The sequence below is a fragment of the Pararge aegeria genome, chromosome 21 (genome assembly GCF_905163445.1).
Source record: "Pararge aegeria chromosome 21, ilParAegt1.1, whole genome shotgun sequence".
NCBI lineage: Eukaryota > Metazoa > Arthropoda > Insecta > Lepidoptera > Nymphalidae > Pararge > Pararge aegeria.
The window spans coordinates 10,271,862-10,299,012 of record NC_053200.1 but is presented as its reverse complement, the minus strand read 5'-3'; the positions used below and the strand labels follow the sequence as shown (position 1 = coordinate 10,299,012).

Below are 27,151 nucleotides of genomic sequence, written 5' to 3'. Positions count from 1 at the left end.
ATAGGCGAGAGAATACCGCTACCATTTTAGACTGCATCATAATTTACCACCATTAGAGACTGCAGCTAAACTTGTAGAATATAAATAAAAGAAAATGAATTGTCGTGTGTGTCTTGCAAAAACGCAAAATGGTTGGTTCAAAAGTATACTTTCAATGTATGGCGATCTTAAAGTTAAGAAAATATAGAAATTGTTTAGTTCAATTCCCTAACCTGGAACTCCTCGTTGTTATCGAAGGCGAAGTCGTCATCGTGCCGACTGAGGGCAAGAGGACACAGGAGGAGTATCGTACACGCGACATAGCGCCAGTACTCCATGTCGACGCGTGGTGACCAAAGGGCGACGAAGGTCGCGACGCTCTCATAAAATCATTCTGTTGATCTGTTGACAAACAAAGATATTTTAAAAATTAGCTGTCTGGTAACTATAATTCTTAGTTATATTTTTAGCCTAAATTATACATTAAAATTTTACAATTAGTTCCCAAAATAAAACAAGGAAACTTCACACCTTCCCCTGTTCCCGATATTAAGATGCATCAACCATAAAATCCTCATGTACATTAATATTGGTATATGCATCGGCAACATATTCACATTTTAAGATTTATACTAAGTGGAAGTGGGAGAAAACGAGAAAAGCAATATAATTTAGTCAGTCCTAATTCACCTTCTCGAAGTATCTAGTGACGAGGGTTCGACGCCCAAGTCTTATCTACTGTTAAGCCTTTCTAATGTATATTTTAACTCAAGGTACGCCAAACAACTAGGCCCTAGTAAAAACCTTGCAAACTCAAAATGGACAGGTGCAGAAGGCAAGGGGAAACATCTGCTACAAATCTTCCCGAGATGCATAATATTGATCAGCAAACAGTAAAATGCAATCGCAAACCTGGTGGTTTGCAAGCAGAGAGAAGTGCAAATGCAAGTAGGTCGAATCTCTGCTACAAACAGCGTCATAACTCATAACATCATGGTCTCTCAGGACGAGTGTCAAGACAAAGAAGAAAATTTATTTAGGAGGAAGAACGGATGAAATTCCATTAGTGAATAGTTAAATAATACCTTTCCGGAACACTAAAAATAGTTAATATCTACAAATGGCTTAGTAATAAATAAGTCAGTTAAAAGAGTAGGGCGGGCAAACGGAAACGAGCGAGATACTGTTGCACAGTTAAAGGCGCGTGCTGGCGCATAATGATCGTTCACAAATAGAATGAGCTTTTGTGAGAACCCGCCTTCCTTTAGCATGCTGTCGCGAAACCACTTTATATTCGTACCAGCTAAATAAATATAGCCAGTACATTATTTTGCACGGAGATAGCATCCGGTGCTGCAGTCGTTGTTACATGATAAAAGTCTGCATTGAAGTGAAAGTTACAAAATTAAAACGTTTGCAAACGAAAGACTAAAATAATCAATTGCGCAATGCCCTCATTTAACGTTTTCAAAAACCTGCTCTGGTAATATCTGTGTAATGCAAACAAATCGAAGTATCAATTGTATGACTGAAATAGAAACGATACACCAACTGAATAAAGAGCTGGTAGTAATAATTAAAACGCTGAACAAATATTTACCGAATTTAGCTAAGACCTATCGCGATTTGAATCAGACACTTCACAGCAAGCAAGCGACGAATACAGTACAATCCAAAAAAACGACGAAGTCCACCACAGGTACCTTATATAGCTCTCGCAGACAATTAAAAAAAGGGATCAGTAAGAATAAGGACTCTTTAGATAGGTTACTAATCAACCGATCAAAGGCTGATCCCCTTCATGACAAAATCAAACCCCATGTAATGGTAACATGCAAGCAAAGAAAGTTAAATTTAAGTAAATGTAACCAAAACAACGATTCCTGTTTTATGTCCCAGAGTTAATTAAGCAAATTGGGAACCTCAGGGAGCATTTAAATAGGAGACGAATCTCGTAAACTCAGAATATAATTCCTCTCTAATTATTCTCAAGACCGAGGCAACTAAGGAAGGAAAGATAAACTTCCTTTAAATGAGACAATTTTTGCTATGGAATCATGGTAAAATCAGGTTAAGATATGTAAAGAATTGAATGAATTTATATCTTTTCAATGAATGTTTGAATACAGGAATCTTTTGGTAGTGTCAATTTTACTTCTTATGCTTTACTTAATTGATGTTATGAACACGTAATATATAATTACGAGTATATGAACTTTTTAGGCGGAACTCTTTGACAATCCCTTAGCTACACCATTGTGCAATAACTTTATGAATGTTATTTTAAAATATGATTCTGTTTCTTAAGCTCTGCCAGCAGTGCCTGGGTGGCATAAAGAGGTTTTAAAGGTTTGAGGTTACGAAATGCATTCCGCTTACATTTAAAACGCCTAAAGTTTGTTTTTTTGTTTGCGTAGCTTTGGAATTCGGTTTTCAAAAACAGTATTTATTGTATGGATATAATCCTCCTAAGAGCGTTGTTTATAATAATATCATACACGGGAATCTTAAACCAATTCCCATTAGAACAATTCAAGCACAATTGTAAACAGCAATGACGTGCGCTGCTTACAAATTAACAATGGCGGATGTAGCCTTACCTTTGTTATCAGTTACTTTCCTAGAAGCAAACATAATACCTGTTCATCATTCAATCTAATCATCTCACAGTCTTCTTAAATTGTACTGGTATTCAGGACAATATAGTGTTGGCACTGGCACTTGTTCGATGGTGGTACAAGATATATCAGATGTAACTTCTGTAGAATTTATTTCACTTGTTCCTCCATTTATGTTGTAAATGCAAAAGCGTAAAAGCGTGGACAAGTTATAAAAGTCGCTATATCCATAGAAAATGTGAATATTGACCGTGATAAATGTCACTTTGTGATCAAATTATCTCTAGGCACCAATCATGCCAATCCGATACACCGTCGCTGGAAGATGAAAGAGAAACCAACAATCTTTCGCATATTATAATTTGAATCAAGTTTCCTAAGGGTGGATGATATGGGTCCTAAGTAATGTAACAAAAATTGGATAGTATTATGATAAAAAATCTATTGCTTTTCTATTGTTCGAAATATCAAGGGGGAAACAGTTAATACCCTCGAATTCATATTCAGGATTAACTAAGTGATTGTAAGAACGGCAACCCTACGCTGTAATCAGTTGATAGAGCACGCCTATATAAATGTATGCTTAAATATATTTTGGCAGAGATTCTGCAAGGGGTGTATAGAGCTATTGTACTAACCCTCTTAGTCCCCCTTTAAACGGAGGAAGGGAAGTCTGAGTCAAACGAAACCGCACTATTTCCAAATATAGATGTTTAATACCACTAAAATGTAGTACTGCTTTCGGCTGAACTAAATTTAAATAAACCCACTTTCTGTGTAAATTATGTTCTTGCATTTATATTGGTATATTTCTTATGAGCTTCCATAAATTTTTAGGATTACGTAACCAAACTTAAACCCCGTACTTTAATCATAACTTAGTCTTAATAATCACTGTCTGAAAGGGAGATTTAAATTTAAAAGATTTCAGCTCTCTATTTAGTTTCAAAGGAAAGATTAAAGTAAATAGTCGATTGTATGCTATCAATTTCATACAAATAAACATATCGCCTACTTTGGCTAAGCAGTTTTAATTACTATACAAGGAGACATTTTGTTAACTGCCGCGTAAAATAACAAGTGAAAGATGTACACTAAAAATCCAAAATAGAGATATTACTATGTTACTATTTTGCGAGCAACAAAATATCTCATAAGGTATTTTCAGCGGATCACCGTAAACAAAAATTGATGTAATATCAATACATCAAAACACATATATCTTAAGTCAATATAAGATTTAGAGGAAATCGAATGTAGAACTTGTGCTTAAACAATTCGATTTTGCTCTTTATAAAGATCTTCCATGAAATAGAATCACAAGTATTTTATACACTCGTGAACACAAAATGTTGTTGTTCAAATAAACTGATTAAAGCGAGAGATTCTCACCTGATAAATCAATAAATGCCATTGAAAGAACATCTTATTATCATCTTATCATTCACTTTGCCCGCAAACACAATTTCATCTTCTGCGAAATACTTTGTCCGTAGTATTAATTAGAAGTTTATCTAGGTCGCTCTGCTCGGTCAAATGATAGATACTTATGCTAACATTATTTGAAGGCAAATTCTCTTATTTGCGTTCAATGATTTGTTTTCATTCGATCGAACTTTCTTGGTTATCGCTCAAAATGAAAGTAAGTTTTAAAAAATCAATAATCATAATCAGCCTAATTTATGTCTGACATGAGCTGTACAAACAATATGGGGTTGACCAAATGAATACCGGTTAAACTTTTTAAAAATTTTATTAAGGTTTTTTAATTTGTCAAACAGATAATACCATTCATCGATCTATTTCGACCTTAATTATTATTATGATGATCAGCTATGATTGCTTCTGGTTAATCGAGTTAAATTGTGTTAGTTGTTTAAATTAATTAATAGGTATTTTTTAATGAAAGTAAACTTCACTTTCGCGGGGCCGACTTAGAAACCCAGCTCCTCTTACTTTTCTGAGTTGTATGTGTTTTAAGTAATTAAAAAATCACTTCCTTCAACGGTGAAGGAAAGCATCGTAAGGAATCCTGCATGCCTGAGAGTTCTACATACTGTTTTCAAAGGCGGGTGAAGCATTGTGGGAGAAGACCCGTGCTCTGTAGTGGTCCGGTAATGGGTTCATGTGATGAATGAAATTTATAAATTAGGTCAAAAATTCTTCATTATTCTTGGTGAAATCACTAGTTATGATTTCGCGAAGTCATCAAGTCATTGAAATAATTGTCAAGTGTAATTTCCCCTAATAAACAATCGGTTTTTTAATAATTATCTGGATTGACAGATGAACGTGCACTTTTGGACACGGCAGAAATTTAAAAGGAAAATTCGGACTCCAATGCCCTTCTCATCCAGTTACCGATTTGGATCTATGTTGTTTAATCTTTATATTATTTGCGTGGAGTTTTTGCAAATACGAAAATTACTTCATTCAAAATATGTACTCTGTGTCAATTTAAAGTAGGTATAAACCGTGTGGTGCGCCGTTAAACTTTGGATCTTGATGAACTTTATCTTGCGAATTTCTTGATGGTCAATCCTTTTAATCCTTATGAATTATATTAGGTACCAAGTTGTATATCAATTGTATGGGAATTGAACATCATAATGGAGAATTATAATAGGAATTATTGTCAGTTCAGCCACGTCAAAAAAAGCTATAGGTAGTCACAAGGTCCCTAAAAATAAAGTTAAGTCCTATGAGAGTGGAAGTGCCCAGCAGTAGGAAAGCAGCAGTGAACGGTATGTTCATCATCAGCATTATCATCATCATCATCACATATCAGGGAATGGTTCAAGCCGTAGTCCAATAAACTAGCCACGTGCGGATTCGTAGACATCATACGCCTTAGAGAACACTTAAAAGAACTCTTAGGCAAGCCGGTCTCACGATAATTTCCTTCACCGTTAAAGCAAGTGATGTTTAATTGCGGAGAGTATATATATCACATAACTCCGCCAAGTTAGACGTGCATTCCGGGGATCGAACTCACTTTCCCCAAAAAGGAAGGCTCCGCTACTGAAGAAGCCGAAGTTTTAACTTTGTTGTCCAATCTTAAAAAAAACCATAACTGGTCTAAATGTTCTAAAAAAATTTAAGCACCAAATGCCAACATCAATTTTAATTAGGTTTAAAATAGGAAGGTTAAACTCGACTTGTGCATCACGGCATCATACCGGGGCGAGGTAAAACATTCCAATGCATATTTGGGTCAGTTGGCAATCAGACTCGTCATAATCTGAACCCGCCCATCAGTTAATAACTCGAAAACGTTGATATACAAACCCTGAGTATTATTAATACCAGTATTATAAATACGAAGGTATTTCTTCGTTTATTTGTTACCTATGTTCGGCTCACCAATCTAGACAGGACCATCTAGACACAGGAACTCGAAAAACTTAAGGTAATGTTTAAGATAAAAGAAAAGATATTAAAATATAAATTATCGTATATTTCTCACTCATTTCTTTTCATTCTCATTTCTCTCGTTCATAACATCGGGGTTACAAAGGCGAAACCGCAGACTTAGCTAGTTTCTGCTAATATATTCAATAAATGGGTGTCCAAAAACAAATTAAAATTATTTAAAAATAACAAAGAATAATAAATGTTTTATTATGATGAACATTCCCTGATATGTCGAAACATGCTTAACTATATTTTATCATATCAAGCAGAAAAAAATATTGCTATTTCTAGGCTTAACAAAACTTGGGTTGGAATGGGTAGACATTATACCAACTGGAATAATTAAAGCGCAGATTGCGAAAGATTTCCCTGTAGTCTGTCTATAGTGTGTTCAAATGTTCAGACAAAGTCAAGAGTCCAATGTACCTCTTCAGAGTTATACCAATTTATATTTAAGGTAGTTAAAAATAGTGGTAAAGAAATCGACCTGCATGAATTAAAAAAGAATACACCAAATTGAGAACATCAGCATCTTATTGGAAGTGGCTTAAAAATGAACTAAGTATAGAACCTTACTCTTTACCACCATCATCATACCATCGATAGTGTCACTTCTACAAAACTTTATATCTTTGCTTTCAACTATAAAATATAGTGCTTATTCCCTATTGGCAAATCAAAATTGAAAATGAATTGCAGAGTTGTTGGAAAGCAGGTTAATCTCTGTTAAATAAATATTTACATCGAGCGATCAAATTAAATCTAGGTCTTAACTCCCAGTGGGTTTGACAGTTATATGATTTACGGCCAAATTAACTATAAGTGTAACTAACTCTATTTTATGAAATACTAGCGTTCCGTCCCGGCTTTATACATGTGCAAAATATGTTAGTGTGCATGTAATTTGAATTTAATTTTCGGAAGTTTGAATGTGCCCGCTTTTTAAAATCTCTGTCATCCTCTAAGATATTTATTGTAATGATGAGCTGTAAAGGACAATTTTGATCCACATAAATGCACAACGTATCTAATGACTTTAATTGGATAAGAAATATTACAGAATATAATATAATTTGTTGAAGTTATACTTCTTTTGGCGCGTTAGGGAAAAATTATGAGAGTAAATTTCTACGATGCGCGTGCACACCGTCACCAAAAACCGACTCCCTGAAATTAGCTATAAGTTTGACAGTGTATACTTTCATTTGTCAAAGTCTGCGGGCTTATTTCGGTGATTTAATTGATTCAATTGTACAAAAATCTCAAATTTTAATGTTGAGTGAAACTTGGTTGTCCGATAATGAGTCTATTACTATTTCAAATTTAATTATATTTATTTGTCCATTTCTTTAATTATGTAACGCGTGTACATAAGTACACACGTTTTTTTTGTTGTAAATAACCCATATTTTTTTTAATTGTAAAAAAAAAATGTTAACGTTGGGTTATTTTAGATATTATTGTTGTTTTAGTGAGCCGTTTATTTTGGTACTTTTTATATAATATATAAAAAAAATAATGGGTTATTTACAGTAGTACATTGTTTGTTTGCCAGTTTTTGCAATGTAAGCACAAAAAATGTGTTTATATATACATACAACACGTCGCTTTTGAAACCTCTGAAATTATCAGTATTGTATTATTATTATTTATTCTCTATTGTATTTTTCATATTAACCTGCCTCTTGAATAATTCCATCTAATAGATGCGAGTGATTGAAATGATGGATGGATTGATGAGGATTTGATTGAGGATTGATGGTTTTGAAAAAAAATGCATCAAAATCCTTTAGTAATTTTAAAGATCAGACAGCGGGAAGCGATATAGTGATAATCGGACTATACGAATATTTCGTGCAAGCAATTTACCGTAGGCATCGGTAAGTTCAGGTATTTAACCGGTATATCGGTTTTTTAAATTAAGTATTGTGACTTCCAGTTTGTAATTTAGGAAACTTCATATGCCCATAATGAGCAGGCTATAGAAATTCCAACACTCTTCTCAGCAAATTCGGCTGTTAAGCTGGACAGCTCTCTCTGGAGAAGCTTCAGAGAGAGCTGTTGAACCTCAGTACCAGGGCATAACATCACATCATAAAGTTGTTAATAAGGACTATCACGGAATAAGGATTTGTAACTGGCACATAAAGTTTACTTGCATGGTTTAAAAAGTAAATTGTTACCAACAAAATAATTGATAAAAGTGGCCTTAAATAAAAACTTTATTTACTATATTTACAATAAACAAAATTTCGATTGAATTGAATGTTAACCCTCGAAAGAAGATAAAATAAATAACACCTTTATTTTTAGAGAAATAATTAGGTTTAGTTTACTTTTGCAATTACTTATATCTTCACTCCAAAAAATTGTTGTTTATGCAAATATAAAAGGCGGTCCTTTTAGAACTTCTCATCTTTCGTTGGGATGGGGGATTGCCTAAATCTATAGGCAAATAGATGTATTAAAGGACGCTGGTGAATACTCACGGAATCTGCTCTCGAATACGCAGATTGGGAGCGACATTATGAGAATCCACGAAAATGCGATAGTACCGCAGCTCAGGAAGCATGCAGCAGTTTAGGAACAAATCGGACACATTTTCGTTTGCAAACTGCCAGTTGGTTTCCTTTACAGTGTTGTTAGTTTATTTGTTTTAGCGGATGATGGAGAAAGCTATGAGACCTTGGAGTATCTGTACGTGATCAAATCAGGAATGAGGAGATCTATAGAACAGAGTTACTGAGGTAGCTCAAAGAGTTGCGAAGCTAAAGTGGCAGAGGCGGGGCACATAGCTTGGACGCATAGTCCCAAAGTTTTGGAATGGCGACCTCGAATTGGTAAACGCAGCGTTGGTAGACCCTTCCCGCGAGGTGGACTGATCAAGCTAGTCCAAAGGAGGCACTGGACCCAAGCAGCACAAGACCGTGATATTTGGAACTCCCTACATATAACTTATCTATCTACCTGCGTAATACCTACCCCGGTTAAAAACCCTGTAAACGCAAAAGATTATCGTCATATATTATGATATACCTACTGCGACCGTGAAACGTGATCATTGAGTGATCGACTACGTAACAATTGCCGTTCGCCAACTGTACTATTGCTAAACTGTGGTAGCAATGGTAAAATTGCAGCTACAAAATTACATACCTATTGCTCCAAAAGCGTCTTGCCTCGGATTTGGGGCTTAGGTCAAAAGACCTCGAACATTTGTATGTAAATATAAAGTGGGTCGTATTAGGAATGTAACCTAAAGGGAAAATATAAAGATTCCTTCGAAGACACGTACTCGTAGGTATTACTAATACGGACAAGCACAATTTTCAGTTATATATATATTTTTTATTCTTTCACTACAAGTTAGCCCTTGTCTGCAATATCACCAGATGGTAATAACATTGGATTAGAAAAATGGCATTTATAAGCTACTAGCGTACCCAGCCCGCTTCGCTGGGCTAGATTTTGCTTTATTTTATTTAAACAATTAACTTACATCATAATTTTTTTAATTTAAGTCTCATAATATATTAAATCATTTATTTCTCTCCGTATTCATTCTCTTCTATTCTCTTCTCGAGCTGGTGAAGATCATTATCTACATCCATGTACACCCAACAATAGAATATCATCATAGTAAATAAAAGCTGTATTTGACAGTTTGACAGTTCAAAAATAGGAGTGCTCCGATTGTCACCAAACTTTACAGGATTACTCGCCAGGTCAATCCGGAGATTCCCTGAAAGTTTCATTGAAATCGGTCCAGCCGTTTCGGAGCCTATACGGAACATACCCACACACTTTCTCTTATATATATATATATATATATAGATAGATACTCCTAATCGTTTTCTACTCGACATCGTATTGGAACGCTAAATCGCTTAGCGGTACGTCTAAGAGCCTCCAGTCAAACCTATGTATATTGTATGTATACTTGAACATACATTAAGAGTTACCCCCGCTTCTTCCATTTAAATCGTCAAAGACCCGATAACCGCATTTCAGCACAGTAGAATCTCAGCCAGCCTAGTAATAGGATCGTATTAGGCTGAGTGAGGATACTAATATATTTCTATGTCCGTAGGAAATCATTGAAGCTGTACAACGAAGCTTAAGTTAAAAACAATTCTATTTCGATAGCGGAAATCACGTGCGGCTATTTCTCGACACCGCTGCAGTCTGCACCATAATGTCGTAGTTCCGAGTACTGTGGTACAGTCGGCGTCGCATGCACATATGTGTTGGTAAGGACTATAAATTGGTCTTTTAGTCAATTATCAACCCATTACCGGTCCACTCCAGGGCACGGGTCTCCCTTTCAGAATGAGAAAGGTTAATCCAGGCCGTATACGTGTACGGCCATCCGCATTGGCCAGCGACGTCGCTGGCCAATTGTGGACTGGTAGACTTCACATGCTTTTCTATGCAGAACTCTCAGGCACACAGAAATCTTCAACGAAGCTTTCCTCTAACATTAACAGCAAATAAATATCCTACTATGACAATACACACATTGCCATCTAGCCCCAAAGAAAGCGTAGCTTGTGTTCATCGGATGACTGATGAATATTTTTATGAATAATAAACATAAATACTTATAATATATTAATTGCTCAAAACGCACATAACTCTGAAAATTTAAACGTGCTGGGATCGTAGGTGGCCCCCTCCGTAAGGAAGGTTTATCCAACTAGATTCTTACCCAAAAATCAATGAAAATCGAATAACCTTACATTTTACAATATTTTAGATAGTAATGTTATATTACTTATTAGTGCACCTACACTAATAATAATTTACAATGGGTATTAGAAGAATAGGATTTTTATAAAACTAGGTACGTTATGCCATCTACTTGTAGACATTGTAAGCTTGATAAATTTGAAGTATTATGAGCGGAGTGTACTATTCAAATATTGTGCGTGTGACTTGTGTGCTCTCTTGTATAACCAATCATCGGCCATCGATGGCCACCCAGGCCGCTGTGGTCATACATCTAAAGAGGGGAGAAGAGCATTGTTCCATTTGTAGGGTGCATAATGCAAGTGACGTTCGATAATAACGAATGAAAAGGTCAGGCTCAATCGGTAACTAAGTGTCTTGTAAGAAGGCGGACTTTGCCGGCGAGGTAGCTAAAGGACTTGCATCTTACGGTCATAAAGTTTTAAAAGATAAAAATCAGTTAATGGGCAAAGGCGTCGCTCTCGGCAGTGAGTTCTGACATTATCGGCACAGAGAAAGTTGAAAGAAATCAGGTGTATTGGCCAGAATGACCAGCCAACTTCACTGTTATTACTCACTTTTTTTAATACAAAAATTTCGTAAGGTTACGATGTCGAATTTCAACTTGCATCCTAAATACTATAGAGGGGATACCACACTACTGTATTGCATGAAACTTGTAACTGCATGCAATACAGTATAGCGCTGTAAAGGTGTAAAGGTGTATCTTGAGACAGTATTAACATACTCGTATATGTAACAGTACCTACTAAATTGTACTGTAACATAATAAAGTCAAGGGTCTCCTAGATTGATTAACGGTAGTAAATCATGTACATAGTTTTATTGACAGGTGTTTTATTTTAAAATATCTTTTTCAGATTTTAATTTGGAGCAATCTGATTTTCATTTGTAAAAACCTAATCACTGCAGGCTAGATTGTAAATACATGTTACAGAATATAAAAGCAACAACAAAATAAATTAAAACAATTCTACTGCAACAGGCATTTTAACTTTTGTGTTTTATATTAATTATATTAATTCATTTTAAAAAATTAATATAATACAAGGTTTCAAGACAATGAACTATGATGATGTTTATTTACAGTAATTTAGTATACAAATAAGGTAAAATGGGGGTGAGTTTGAATCCCAGCACTCACCTCTATCTTTTCTAATTTGTGCGTTTTTAGCAATTAACCCGTTCTATCTCCATTCCAAATGTCAGTCAAATTGTTAGGTTGGTTTAGTAGTTTTTGCGAGAAACAGTAAAAATATTCATCCATCCATCCATCTACACAAAATTTCGCATTTATTAATAGTATTTCTAAAAGAACAAAAAAAATCTTTTTGCTGAAATAATAGAATTTAATACACTTGAATTTATATAAAATTGAAACCTGTTAGTTAATTAAACGAATTTTCTCGTTCATAGGGTAATTAGTTCAGTATAGGTATGATTTTTTGTTTCTTTGTTCTAGTGGTTATCATGTTCTAGTACATCATAAGGTCCTGGATTCGAATTCCAGGTCGGACTAAATGTTTTTAAGTATTGTGTGGTTTTTTGTTAAGGCATTTTCAGTATCTACCAGTGTGGAGGTTGGGAAATAGGCGGGTCAACCCTCGAGCCTCAGAGAGCACTTTGATAAACTTACTTACTTTTGATAAATAATAATAGTCGTTAAATCACTAACCCGTATTGGAGCAGTACGGTGGGTCTACGGAAGTTTGACTAACACGCCGCACTGTCACCTTATAAAATCAAAGGCATATGCTAACTTATTCGACGATAAAATTCATCGTTATGCAATATGTGTATGGCTTGGACACATGTGACCGAATATGCTACATTTCATATGCATAAAATACAAGATATATATATAGATCAAAAGTGGAACTATACCCCAGTCTCGTGACAAAGCAGGCGACTCCAAATTTGCGTTTCTATTTCTACTGCACACCAGTAATAAATCTATTTAAAACAATAGTAAACGTCCCGAAATAGCATTGATTTATAGGTTAATGCATTGGCAACTGAAAGCGGTTGATAGGGATGCAAGGTGACATAAAGTTCGGGCCCAGGACGTGTGCCAAGTCGTTACTCTATTATTGAAGAAAATACTGGATTGCTGAGGCCTAAATTTACGACTTCACCGTCCTGTTGCAGGTAATACAGTTTTATCGCGGCTATAAACAATTTATTTATAGGTTTATAGGACTTTAGGTATTTATTAAACGGTAAAATCATGTTTAGGTAGATATGCAAGCTGTCCGGCTTGTTTCATTTCTCCCATTAGGTATGTATGAAATCACACCAACATACCACAGAGTTAAGAACATACAGGACCCTCATTCAGCAATTATTGCATGCAAAGCATTGTGCCCAAAAACAGTGAAAACGCCCAGCACACGTTTCACTTCTCATCCGCGTAATGTTGCTAGCTCACAAACTTTAAACCATCTTCCCAATTTTATGGTTAACGTTTAGACCATTAGAGGTGAAATTATTACTGGTTTTTCATGATTCAAAATTACACGTGTACACGGTTTCTGCGTGTTTTAATTTTGTGCAACAGACAATATCATCAGTCCTAATTTACTCGATTAATAACACTGACGCGCGTGTCTTGAGGTTTACGTTCCCAATGTACAGATGTAAGGCTGTCCGTTATTTATGATACTGCCCACTGCACGAATAACTATGACCTAAACAAAAACGAAGTCATAAATTCAACAACAGCCTACAATAGTCCACTGCTTGACTAAGGTTTTCTCCATAATCACCATTTCTCAAGATTTCCATGGAATTCAACTATAATGATTAGTTTTTACTTCAGGTTTTCATAACCGACTGTGTTGTATACGTGCCCCAAAAGACAATAACCTTCGTCCACGAAAAACCAAATTATTCGTGGTCCGTTCCTGTAACACTGTTGCACGAAGCATGGCACCTATACCGCGTTCATTGTCGTCATTCAAAGCAATGCTCATTGTGATCTATTCCATGACGGGTGGAGAATTTTGAATGACCTTAACTTCAAATTTTTATATTCGCAGAGTATCACTATAGTAGTAAGTACAATCTATTAATATCATGTTTTGTATAAGTTTTATGTCATCTTTCATTCATTCGTCTTATATTTATCCATAAATTATGTAGTTCTATCTTGTTAGTGTAAGTGGCCCTGCTGTACTAACAAGATGTAAAATAAATTGGCATAACAATTAACAATACTAATTTACCTACTAGTGTATAAGGGTCAATTGTTTGCTGTTCAAACTCGCATAATATAAAAAAAAAACTCGTGTCTTGATGTGTTGGTTTAAGGTTATTCCGCGGAAGAATTATTCACGTTTCCCCGTTTCCTTATTTGGCCGTATGAACCGCAATACGCGTAACCTCCATTCTGCTAAAAGATCTAAGATTGTGTATTGCGCTTATGTATCTCGCCTTTCGTAAAGACAAAGGGGATGTGCCGGGTAACCCATATTTCTACTGGTCAAGGTGATATGGGATTGCAACCTAGGTTTTTTATCGGCCAAGGTTTTTGAATTGTTGATTGTTTACCGAGCATTTAGTTGCATAATAAAACGCGACCTTTATATCGTTATGCCGCGAGAAAAAATAATTCAGATTTCATACAATTATTTTCTCGGTTTATTTGCTTTGAGGTTTGGAAAAAACAGCTTCGGTATTACTAAAAACTAGGTACAAAGGACGTTGTTCGGTTTAAAGTTCGGTGACAAATCAGAGCTTTTTTTGAGCCATTGATTTACAAAGTATTTCGTAAATCAATGGCTCAAAGCAGACAATGCGGATATCTTTATGCTACGCGGCTTGTATTCTGGTATTATTATAAGTCCGCGTAAGGATTTTAGGGTAGTAAAGATTGGAGTTGCCGGAAACTTTAAAAGTGTTTTTTTTGTGAACTCAATACTTTTTACTATACGTTCGAACGATAGGTATGCGTAGGTTATTCTTTTTTTCGTTTTTATTTTTGTGTTTTGTTCCGTGCCGGGATGGAATTGGACAGAAAAACTTTTATTGGGTCAGAATAATAAAAGTAAGTAGTTAATATATTGGATAGAATATTGGATAGAAGCATGCATTAATTTATGGAAATCCATAATATATTATGAAAAGGAAGTTTATTTGCTATACTCCGCGAACAGTAGCAGAATCTGTATAGTGTAATTTATAATTTCTTCAATCCTTACCCTCTACGCACGTTTCGCTCCGAAACCGGAGCATCCTTAGGAGATGTTGACTTTACAATGAATAATTGTTAAGTCTTCACTTATATTAAGCTTAATTTTCATAATAAAGTAGTTAATATCCCACACGATAATTGACGATTTAGGGCATAAAAGTAGCTGTCTTAGAGGTGGTTATCTAGACCGGGTGGTTGTGGGGCTCTATTTCATACACCGTTATCTTATTCATTTATTTGTACACCACATCATTCATATAAAAAAATAACAAACACTTCAAGAATGTAGTAGGATACAAAAGGCGGCCTTATCGTAAAGTAGCGATCTCTGCCAGGCAACCTAAACATTAGGAAAACTAAAAAGGTGGGGTAAACTGTTTAAAACATAAACCAGAATCACAATCAAAAACCAAATACAATCTTACAGTTTTGAATACAATTTTTTTTAGCAAATCCAAAAATACTCATATAATAAAAAAAAATCATTTACACATAAATTAGATTTTTTTTTCAATCAGTCAATAAATGTTCCATACAGATTGTTATAAATAAAATGATACTTGTACCTTTTTCCGACAAGTGAATATTCCAACGACTGAACATTAAATGGGTATCTAATCCACCTATAGTCCTTTCTAACAGAAGGTTTCAGGTCATGCAAACAGGCGGACGGCGCGTCAGCTATTTCAAAACTCGGCTTTTTATTAACTACTGGACACCCGCAGTAAATATTGATGCGTTGCGATAAGACTAAGGATTCAGATGACTAACTTATTTTTTTGATTTATCATTAGTGTAGGTACGTACTAATGATACAATGTAAAATCAATCTAAAAAATTTTGAATTTATTTTTCAACTAGGCTGTAGTGTAAACTTTTTGACGAATTATACTTATAACGCGAGGTATTAGGTCAAATGTTAACCAATCAAAAATTAAATATTCTAAAAATCAATAAATTGTAAAATGATTTTAAAGAAAGAGCAATCTGCCTCGTTTCTTCTCGGTAGAATCTGCCTTGCGAACCGTTGGTAGAGTATAAAGAGTTTTCAAAAGTGTGCTTACAAACTAGGCTTACTTGAAATAACTGAATTTTGATATATATAATAAGAAATGTGAACGTTGAAGCACTTTGTCCCTCGAATGCCTTGCTGTCCCAGCAAGAGGTCGCATAGAGTGCTTCACCGGCCCGTGCGGTTTTGAGCTAAACCCTTGATCCCGTTCCACATCAGCCCTGTCCTCGTGACCTATGACAGAATGTAACGCCCCCAAATTTCGGAACAGCCCCGTTTTTGTTCTTATTTTAAGTCCAGAGCTGATGGTGGCTTCCTTTCTCAGTGTGATAAAAGTAACGTTGGATCTGCTCATTCATTTACGATGCCTTGCACCGCGGGAAAGTCTAAATTGCAAATAGATATGGAAACCGCGACTGAGGAACCGGTTGGCATTTACGAAATCGTGCGATTGGGTGAGAGATTTCAAAATTACCTATGATTAGGAACACATAAGCACATAAATTTTCGTCCAATTGAAAACCACCTGCATGTGAATTGAAACCGCTTCCTTTTGCAAAATTGCGCAAGTAGGTATACACTAGTAAATACAAGAAAATATGTTAAACTAAGTAAATATAATAAAAAAAACAATTTAAATCACTAGAAAACCAGTATGGATAGTTCTGACTTGCTAATCTCATTCGAGATTATCAGGTAATGAATCTACATGAGTTTGGAAAGTTCCACCTATTTCTACCCTGTTATAATTATTTAATTCCATGAGCCAGGCAGGTCGTTGCAGCCGTGGCCCAGTGGGAAATTTAATTAACTTCAGTGTTTACCTAAGCTCAGCCAATATCGATATGTACGTTTACAGTCTACCAGGCAATCATAACAGACACTATATATTCTATAAAAACGATATTGCGTCGTTGAGCGTCAGCTTTTCGCTGCACTGTGATTTATTCGTGGCCAATAACGATTCTTCGTATCGCGGGATGTTCACCACTCGCCCGATTTATTTTCTAAACGACGCGACGCCACGTCAATGACCGCTCTCGTTTATTGTATTTTCATTTTATATTTCTTGTTATGTTGGTGTCAATTTCAACTGGATTCTACTCTTACGTCCGAACCGGGTGTGTTAGGAGAGACCGCTTGGGGGTCTAACCCTGAAGCGGCCTTATAATCGTCTAGCAGCCGAAATATCCGATCCGATCAGAAAACTATTTCGAAATTATAATGTCCCAAAAGCCGGGATTGACATACGTAACATCCCAAAACGTTAGCATACAACGCTATAAGAGCAATATAATCGTTATAAGACTCTTACAATGATTGTAATGCACCCCATTATAGGCATTGAACAAGTCTATTAGACCTTAAGCTCTTATTGATAAATCCGTTCTATTTGAGTCTCTAAGCAGCAGAAATTAGAATATGATATAACCACAAGTATATCACCGCTATTCCCAGCATTAGAAAAAGCACAATATAAAAAAGATCAGTATCAAAAATTACAGAGAAAGAGTAGTTCGAAGTTCTTTGATCCCGTGGTTAATGCTGACATTATCTATTAGACACCCTAGCTAGTTTGTAGATCTCTTTCTTCTACTGAAGCCAGACTTACATTTTTGTGGTGAAAACGGGGTTTGAATATTTCGGCCACTTAATAGTTTGACATCATTAAATTGCTTCCACTTGTAAAACCTATATTATATACAAACTCCTATGTAATCCATTTTCCAATACTTGTTGGCCGTCCAATTGATCTGATATTTTGCATACCTAGGCTTTGTAGTTTCGGTGACATTTAAATAATATGATGCCATATAGCGGGTCTTACTACGACTATAATGGAGTTGATCGGTAAAAATTGTATCTATCTGTAATTAGTGTGGACACTGCGAGATTAGTATTGTTTGGTCACACAGATGGGTATTGCTACAGACATGATCAGTCTGATAATGAAACCCGCTTTTAGAGGTTGTGTTTAGTTAATTGTATTTGAATAAAGGCGGTTAACACATATTAAATTAAAAGTTAAGCCAAAAAATTAGATATAATAATAAATAAATAATAATTATCTTCAAACTTACAATTTAACTCAAATATGAAATTTAGAGAAAACCAGTTTATTGATGCCCTTGTTTTCCGAACTCGTGTCAACTGTATCCCGGAATTAGCTTACTTCCTTCTTAAGAGAAACCTATCAAAGCAAAATGACGATTTAAGATCTTGTTAATGTGTATGTGTGTGTGTGTGTGTATGAGTATTATAGAAATGTTAGCGGACATATATATTAGGATCTTACCCGGCTAAGTTTGTTGTGGGCTCTTCTTAGACCCAGGCGCGTTTAGAACCCTCGTAGCTTTAGGTTTAAGTTGGCGAACGAAGTTATCACCATCCCCTTACAATTATGTAAATATACTAAGTACCTGTGATAGGCCTATTTGAATAAAGAAATTTAGAATTTGATATACATGGACATAATATATCTGACAATTAATAGCTTTGCTTTATAGCACAATAGTTTTAGGTTTGTATTCGATTGTTTGATGTGTACGAATGGGTAAAGCACTTCAGACTGGTTCGGGGAACGGGAATTTACTTGTCTCACTTCGCGCCCACAGTTGTTATAGCGCATTTGGTTGTATGCGTTCAGCATTTGAATGGAATTCGTTATGGGATGAGACTTGGCGTGAGTTATTTTCACAGTTGACTAATCATGTCCGATGGGAAAATGTAATGAGCGGATTCGATTACTTTTAATATTAAACTACGTCCATCCATCTAGGCCTATTGGTCCATTGCAGTACGTACGGCTAGCATAGGCAAAATACTGAAATTAAATCCCTCGATTAAGTATATCCCCTGGCAAGGGATAACATTAACGTGTCAACCGGCAATAAAATGAGAAGTTTATCCCCGTTTACACTTTTATTATTTGGATATTATTTTCACTTGTGCGCCAATTCCCGGAGAGTTGATAAATTTTTGGGGTTCCAGGGATAAAAAAGTCTCCTGTATGCTAGCCGTGCAGGGCTAATTTCTCATAGAAGCGAGAGATTTTGACATTTGACCCTGGACGCTGAATCCAATGATTTAACGATTATTATCACACGTTTGTTACCTGACCTAAATCAAACAAGCCAATTTATTAACTCAGGTCTGTTTCTCTTTTATAGTTTATTTTGTACATGTGTTTGTTATTGAAATACTTCTAACAACAGGACCGATTTAAATTCAGGCTGAAGTTAAAAAATCACCCAAAAGGTGGCGCCACAATCGGGTTCCACGTCTTTTTTCAAGGCAGAACAAGGTCTTACCAATCAACTTAACTATCCGCTAGTGAGGTACGCAAAATAAGGCCATATCCGGGTATGAAACCCAGAATCTCGTAATCCGTAATTTAAAATGCTAACAACTAAACCAACAAGACAGTTGAAGAAACCTAAATAAAAATAAATAAAAAATTATATACTTAATAAGTAGGTGGGGTACCCCCTGAAGGTCTTTTGAATAGCTAAACCTACGCCCAATACAAATAATACTGATTTATAAAAGGCATTTACAACATTTTGGAGGTCTCATCACAATTTTTATCTATTTTTACCGACGACGTTCCTACACTACTGAAGTTGTTAATAAGCAATAATTTTGATAGAAGAAGGCTTTACTTTTCTTTAAGTAATCATTGACAGACTAAGCAGATACGCAACCTGGAGGTAAGTAGAAAGCCATCGCCTATAAACAGTGCAATACTTCGCAGGGCTTGTGAGGAAAACATCCTAAAAAAGTTGCTCTAATTAGCGAAAGTACATGCTATGCATGTACTCCCAACCCAACTGTACTGTAACCCAAGTGCGAAACGTGCGTCGCGAGTGCAGTTTCGAAGATCTGTGTGGTGTAGTGTATAAAATTTTCAGAAATCATACATTTCACCTTGCAGAAATAAAAGCCATGAAGGGTTTGCGAGGACTATAGCAAATTGAGCTTAACTTTACTAATATGAAAAATGCGAAAGTGAGTTTGTCTGTTTGTCAAAGTCAAAGTCAAAGTCAAAGTCAAAAATATCTTTATTCAAGTAGGCCCACAGGTGGCACTTTTGATGCGTACATAAGAATTACACGGTAGTGAGATGATGGCGATAACCACATTCGTAAACTTAAAACTAAAGCTACGAGGGTTCCAAACGCGTCCCGGTCTAAGAAGAAGCCCACAACAAACTTAGCCGGGTGTTTTTTTTTTTTTTTTTTTGTTATCGCCATCTCACAATGTCATTTTAAATTATTAGAAGAGCAACCTGGTTAGAGCAATAATTTACACCCAAGCTTTTTTATTGTTGACGTAGTCCTTTATACTATAATAGGACTTTTCTTTCTTTGTCCTTCCTTCACGCCCTAGGTAACAAATAAACTTCAATTTTTCCATGGAGTTAGTTGACAGGACGGAGAGTAACATAGATTATTTTTATTACAGGCATAGAAACGCGGACAACAACTACTTTAAATTAGCTAATAAAAAAAGAAATATCGATTATCTCCCACTACTTTTATTAAACTTTTATATTTTTATAATTTTTTTGGTGCAAGCTTTCGGTTTCGCTATCGGTACCTAAAGTTTTCCACATCCCGACCATTCGTATAGCTCAGCAAGAGATTTATGGCAGTCTCCGCGTTCTGTCTAGACGGGGCGCTATCCACTATGGTGTTTTATGGAAACTATATAAATATAAAGCCGGCGACCTGGGCGGGTTTACTTTAGTAGTAAGGTGTTCGGCCTCCCTTTAGGGGAGTTCCGAGTTACGAGATCGTTTTAACTTGACCGGTGAAGGAAAACATAAAAATCGTGAGGAAACATGCATGTCTCACAGTTCTCTAAATTTTCAAGGGATGGGATGTCTACCAATCTGCGCTTCGCCAGTGTGGCTAACTATGAGCGTAGACCCCGTACTTTGTTAGAGGTCGGCAATTGTTATTTTAGTTACTTTCACAGCATTATGTCATATGGAATTTTACTTTGGGGTAATGCTGCTGATATTAGCACTATTTTCGTGCTGCAGAAGAGGGCTGTTCGTTCTATCTACAAAATGGGTCCGAGAGAGTCATTGAGAGATAAATTTAAAGATTTTAAAATAATGACAGTGTATAGTCAGTACATATTTGAAAATTTAATGTACGTTCATAAAAACATTTCTAAATTTAAGAAAAAATGTGACTGCAATAATTTAAACATTAGAAGTAAGAATAAACTTACAGTGCAATATACTAGGTTACATAAAATTCATAATTCGTTTAAAGGAAATTGCATACAATTCTACAATAAACTACCAATTGTCATCTTGGAGATGTCTCTTAAAAAGTTCAAAGTTTGTATTAAACGTAAGCTTATAGAAAAGTCCTATTATAGTATAAAGGACTACGTAAACGATAAAAAAGCTTGGGTGTAAATTATTGCTCTAACCAGGTTGCTCTTCTAATAATTTAAAATGACATTGTGAGATGGTGATAACAAAAAAAAAAAAAAAGACCCGGCTAAGTTTGTTGTGGGCTTCTTCTTAGACCAGGACGCGTTTGGAACCCTCGTAGCTTTAGTTTTAAGTTTACGAATGTGGTTATCGCCATCATCTCACTACCGTGTGGTTCTTATGTACGCATCAAAAGTGCCACCTGTGGGCCTACTTGAATAAAGATATTTTTGACTTTGACTTTGACTTTGACTTTGATTGATCATTCAAATTATCGAGCGTAATAAAAGGTAGTCTATATATAGAAAATAGAATGACACATATTCTTTTGGTACCAAAAACATATCGACGCAATCGTTATTCTGGGTTACACAGAATCGAATGTTAATAAAAAAAATATCATCGTTATCAATCATATTATACAACATAGTCCTATGAAATATTTAGCTTTGAGTAAACATTTTGCTATTTATGTATATCTATCACAACACTTGGCAATATCCCGTTCTCTTGCTGTAAGTCCTTCAAAGGTTGCCTTCATAGATTGCTTGCAGCAATAAGGCCGCCTTTGCATGTCTACTTTGTGTACTGCATACTCCTTACTGTTTCTTTCCTGTATTTTATACGTGCAATAAAGTATTTCTTCTTCTTCTAAACACTACACGATTTTTTTTATAGTTAGTAATTTATCGACCAAGTAGATTGCCCACGTCATGATAAGTGGAAAATCGCCCACAAACAGAGCAACACTTGGACAGAACAGAGCAAGGCATGAAAGGAACACATCCAGCAAAGTGTTGCCCTGTGTACATCAACTTGAAGTTACCTGTAGTTAGTTCAGACACTGTAGTTCAGATCGAAACACAGCAATGCACCAATGCTGCTTGGTGGCAGTACCTACTACCCCGGACGAGCTCTGTCACAAAAGGCTACTCCTTGAAAAATACAATAAGCTAACGGCTTTCTGCGCATAAGATGTTTTTATTTTCTCGTTGGCATCAATACAGTCGTCGTTCAAACGCCAATTGTTTTAGCCTTTGGAGGTGAACTGTTCGAGTAAGATTATTTTCCGGTCCATTTCAATTGAGGCTGCTGGTGCACTTAGCGAAATTGTAATGCGCAAATTCAGCACAGTAGGCGAGAATTTCGTCATTTCATTCACTTGAATGACTTTTGGAAACCACTTTACTGATAAATGGGATTGTGAATGTGTTGGCACAGTAGCGTGCGGGCAAAATGACTATACTCTTTGTGTGAATGCGGATTTACACGTTTACTCTGTTATTTAACACCTGTGCTGCCACAGACCATATTTATTTATTTAGTCTATAACAGTCCACTGCTGGAATAAATTCCTCTACAAACCCCCTTGATGGGTTTACTAAGAATCACCACGCCAGGCAGACGGGTTAATGATCGCAGTAGACGGTAGTAGTAGGATAGAGGATGCTGATACGCGTTTGCAGTTATATTCCCTTAGTATAAGTTGAATAACTTTCTGTCCATTTTGCATATTGAGCGCACGGGCGAGTTTTTAAAATAGTTACATTTGCATTAAGGAGCGCCAAACCTAATATTTATATAATGTAGCCAAATTACGAACACTAGTCCTCGTTTTCATTCCTCGTTTTGCCTAGTGATTTAAGTGATTCCTAGAGAAAGAAAAACGTTTCGAACTCTTACGTTACGCCAACGACATTAGGCGCGGTTTAAAGTTACGCCACTGATATGCCCTAAATCAGTACAAATAAAAAAAAAATTGATAATACAAACACAAAAAACCACACCTTATGGCAAGAACCAAAGACATGTTAGGTTATATCTATATATGAGTTGCCAAGTGAAAAATAAAGTTATTAGAAGATTGGTGAAAAGTAAAGGTTTGCCAAGGAATCTCCTATAATTAGGAGTTACTTACTTAAGCATTGCCTTGTCCGTCTTTGATGAAAACGGACACCGGTAACCGGAAAGGGTTTAACTCAGGAAGGAGGTGGTTTAATACCACCTCCTGCACGGAGTTGTGACGGAGTCCACAAAACAGACCTCTTTCTGTAATAGGTGTACAGACACCTATTACAACGAGGTTCGAATGATGATGATTAATATTAATAGGAATATATTAGGGACAGAACAAAATAGGAATAGTATAGTATTTAAGTGGAGTTTTCCTAAATGGGAAGTACAATATTATACTTATAAATCTTTATATAACTACTTCCAAGTTTCAAGACACTCCATGGCAGCAATGTTCGATATCGCAGCGTAATATCTTGGTAATGTGCCATGTTGCAGCTGAAGCTACGCCAAATGGCGGATATTATCAATATCGCATAATATTTTATGCGAGTGTTAAGTGAGCCATTTGAAAAGTACATATAATTTACTAATTAATGTACACAAATTAAATTTACATCATGCATAATATGCCGTGTGGTGACGGCAGATCGGAATACAGTGGTCACCACACCTCTTGCCACGGGTGTCGTACGAGGCGACTCAGGGAATATAACATTAAATTCATATCATGCATAATGTGCCGATTGGTGACGGCAGATCGGAATACAGTTGCAAGTGATTAGTGGCAAACCTACCGTTGGAAGAGGCTTTTAGCCCAGCAGTGGACTGTTATAGGCTATTGATGATGAATATATGCCTTAAGGGTTTGGGTTTTGCCTAGGGGTTTTGGTATTTAAATAATAATAATAATAAACATACTACGACAATACACACATCGCCATCTAGTCCCAATGTAAGCGTTGCTTCTGATGAATATTTTTATGAGTAGTATACATAAATACTTATAATATAAATATAAACACCCAGACACTGAAAAACATTTATGCTCATCACACAAACATTTTCCAGTTGTGGGAATCGAACCCACGGCCTTGGACTCAGAAAGCAGGGTCGCTGCCCACTGCGCCAATCAGCCGTCATATGATGTGACGAGATGTCGCCACTAATCAAAACTGCAACCTAAATACCAAACTAATTAATATCAGTTTTGCACTGCCACTAATAGCTCTATGACTTACGTTGCTGCAATGAAAATTTTAAAAGCGTCCCACTTGTGCATAACAAAAAGCTTGCATACTGACTTTACAATGAACAATTGTTAAAGTCAACATCTCCTGAGGATGCGTAGAAAGATCATTGCCGATGATCTGGTTTGATATGGAGTGTAAAAATCTGCTTTCCGAGGAGTTTAGCAAATTAAGCTTAATTTTCATAGTATATCATGGAATTCCGCAAACGTCTAAATCCAATAATACCATGTGTCTATATTCAGAACATAAATCTCAGCTTATAACTACTGACGTTATTTTATGAGATTCATCATCATAATCATCATATCAACCCATTACCGGTCCACTACAGGGCTCGGGTCCCCTCCCACAATGAGGAGGGGTAAACGCCGTAATCCAGCACGCTGGCCCAGTGCGGATTGGTGGACTCCCCACATCTCTGACAACAGTATGGAGAACTCTTAGGCGTGCAGGTTTCCCTTACGATGTTTTCCTACACCGCTGAAGCAATTGATATTTTAATTGCATAAAACGCATATTACTTAGTAAAGTTAGATGTGCGTGCTGGGATTCGAACTCTGCCCTCCGAAAGTGTAGTCGAAGTTCTACACACTTGGCTATCACCGCTATAAGTTTAGCATACGAATATAATCAAGGGACACGATAGTGTGTCACACAAATGTGTGTTATATAAACATAGCTTAAGCGCAAAATATAATGGGGCGCGATTACTATCTCCACTCATTCATTATTTTTTTTTACTTTCTTTGCGCATACTGTGAATTGTAAAAGCGCTACGTTTTTGTACCCAAAAGCCGCCCGGCAAGCAGTATGTATCTATGCACAAAACTCAGCGTGGGTACAGAAGTTAATTTTACGAGTTTAGCATGCAAATGGGGTAATAAACTTGAACCGAAGCGTATGCCTCTCTTATTTTCATTATCGTATAGGGATTTACGAGTATGTATAGTTATCAGTAGTTGAGATTTAAAACAAGAGTTTTGAGTAAATTATTATCAGGCGTGTTTCAATATATAATGTATTGTCCACCATTATGTATTTAATAGACTAACAGCTAGTTACCTACCAACAACGACGTGCTGCAAAGTTATTTCGCGTTCCGGTATTTTGTCCGATAAGGGTAAAGGTTTATCATAACTGCCTTATCCCTTAACGGATCAGCTCGCTGACATCTCAGACTGCATCAACAATTGCCACTAGGTGAGATTGCATTCAGGGCCTAACTTTTTGCTTACATTATTTGTGACACTATCTGTCCTTAAGTGTAAACATAGCTGATGTTTGGTTGTCACTGCGTATTTTTTATGACTAGGTATATCTCAAACAGTATAATATGAAGAAAAGTTCTAAAACAACAATTACGATCACTGTATTATTCATTATTCATATTATTATTCATTATTACGATCACTGTAGTACCCTTTCCGAATTGCCTTGTATTTTTTACCGAAGAAGACGTGCCGCTAAGAGATTTAGCGAAAGTTGGCGCTTAGAAACCATATAGCGGTAGGTATGGGCCTAATATAACTTAAAATCCCCTAAGGTTAGCCCGATACCATCTTAGACTGTATATTGCATTTACCACCCTAACCGGGTGATTGCTGTCAAGCGCTTACTAGTAGTGGAATAAAAAAATGGCCTTGTATACCTACATTACCTACATATTCTACTATGATTAAATAACTTACTTGTTTAATATGTTGCCGCGAGGGACGGCGTAACAGGAACTATTAATGACCTGGAAATAATAAAGAGAATTTTAATACTGGAAATATTTTACATAGCACACTAATAATTAATAAATTACTGTTTCTTCGAACCGTTCAGTCAATTTTGCCTTATGTACTTGCTTTTGCTGGAGTTTAATCATAAATGTTTATAGAGCAGGTTGTTACTAAAAATAAAACTCAAAAGTATGTTTGCCCAAACCAGAACGCACTTAACTCAAAAACAGTCCGAATGAAGCATTTGTTTTTGCTGGAGTTAACGTTTATTGAGTTAGGTAATATGTTATATTTTAATTAATAAATATACTACGACAATACACACATCGACATCTAGCCCCAAAGTAAGCGTAGCTTGTGTTATGGGTACTACGATGACTGATGAATATTTTTATGAATTATATATACATAAATACTTAGAAAATACATATAAACACCCAGACACTGAAAAACACTTATTGCTCATCACACAAACGTTTTCCAGTTGTGGGAATCGAACCCACGGCCTTGGACTCAGAAAGCAGGGTCGCTGCCCACTGCTCCAGTCGGCCGTCTAATTAACATCATTATCATAACCGCCCCCCTTGAGGACATGGGCGTCCGTCATAATAAGAATGGTTTAGGCCGTAGTCCACCTGGCTATAAGGATGGGTAAGCTTCAAGAGCCTTTGAGGACATTATGGAGAACTCCCAGGCATGCATGAAGGGACCCGCACGATAATTGTCTTCGCCGTTCAAGCAAATCATATTAAGGGATTAAGAAAAGAAAGAGGTGTGTGCTGGGGATCGAACTCGTTCCTCCGGTAACGGAGGCCGAAGTCCCAACCACTATCTGTTAGTCCATCTATACTCCATAACGGGTGGACCAATTTTTCTTTGACGTGAAGGCAGGCAGAACACTACTCAGAAAGCACCAGAAAGTAACATAGTCAACTTTTTTTTGAACCCTAATGGGATATTAAGA

The 27,151-nt window shown here is 36.1% G+C and overlaps 1 protein-coding gene across 4 annotated transcripts in view; it reads right to left on the bottom strand.

The window, feature by feature from the left end:
• Positions 1 to 27,151, bottom strand: part of LOC120632969 (dystroglycan) — a 73,378-nt gene that overhangs the window by 24,519 nt on the left and 21,708 nt on the right. For all 4 annotated transcript variants that reach the window (XM_039902965.1, XM_039902968.1, XM_039902966.1 and 1 more), the window contains exons 2-3: positions 26,152 to 26,201; positions 213 to 381 (exon numbers count right to left, since the gene is read on the bottom strand). In XM_039902965.1, the coding sequence (XP_039758899.1) occupies positions 213 to 317 (105 nt within the window). In that variant the 5' untranslated portion in view covers positions 318 to 381; positions 26,152 to 26,201. The remainder of the gene's footprint in view (positions 1 to 212; positions 382 to 26,151; positions 26,202 to 27,151) is intronic.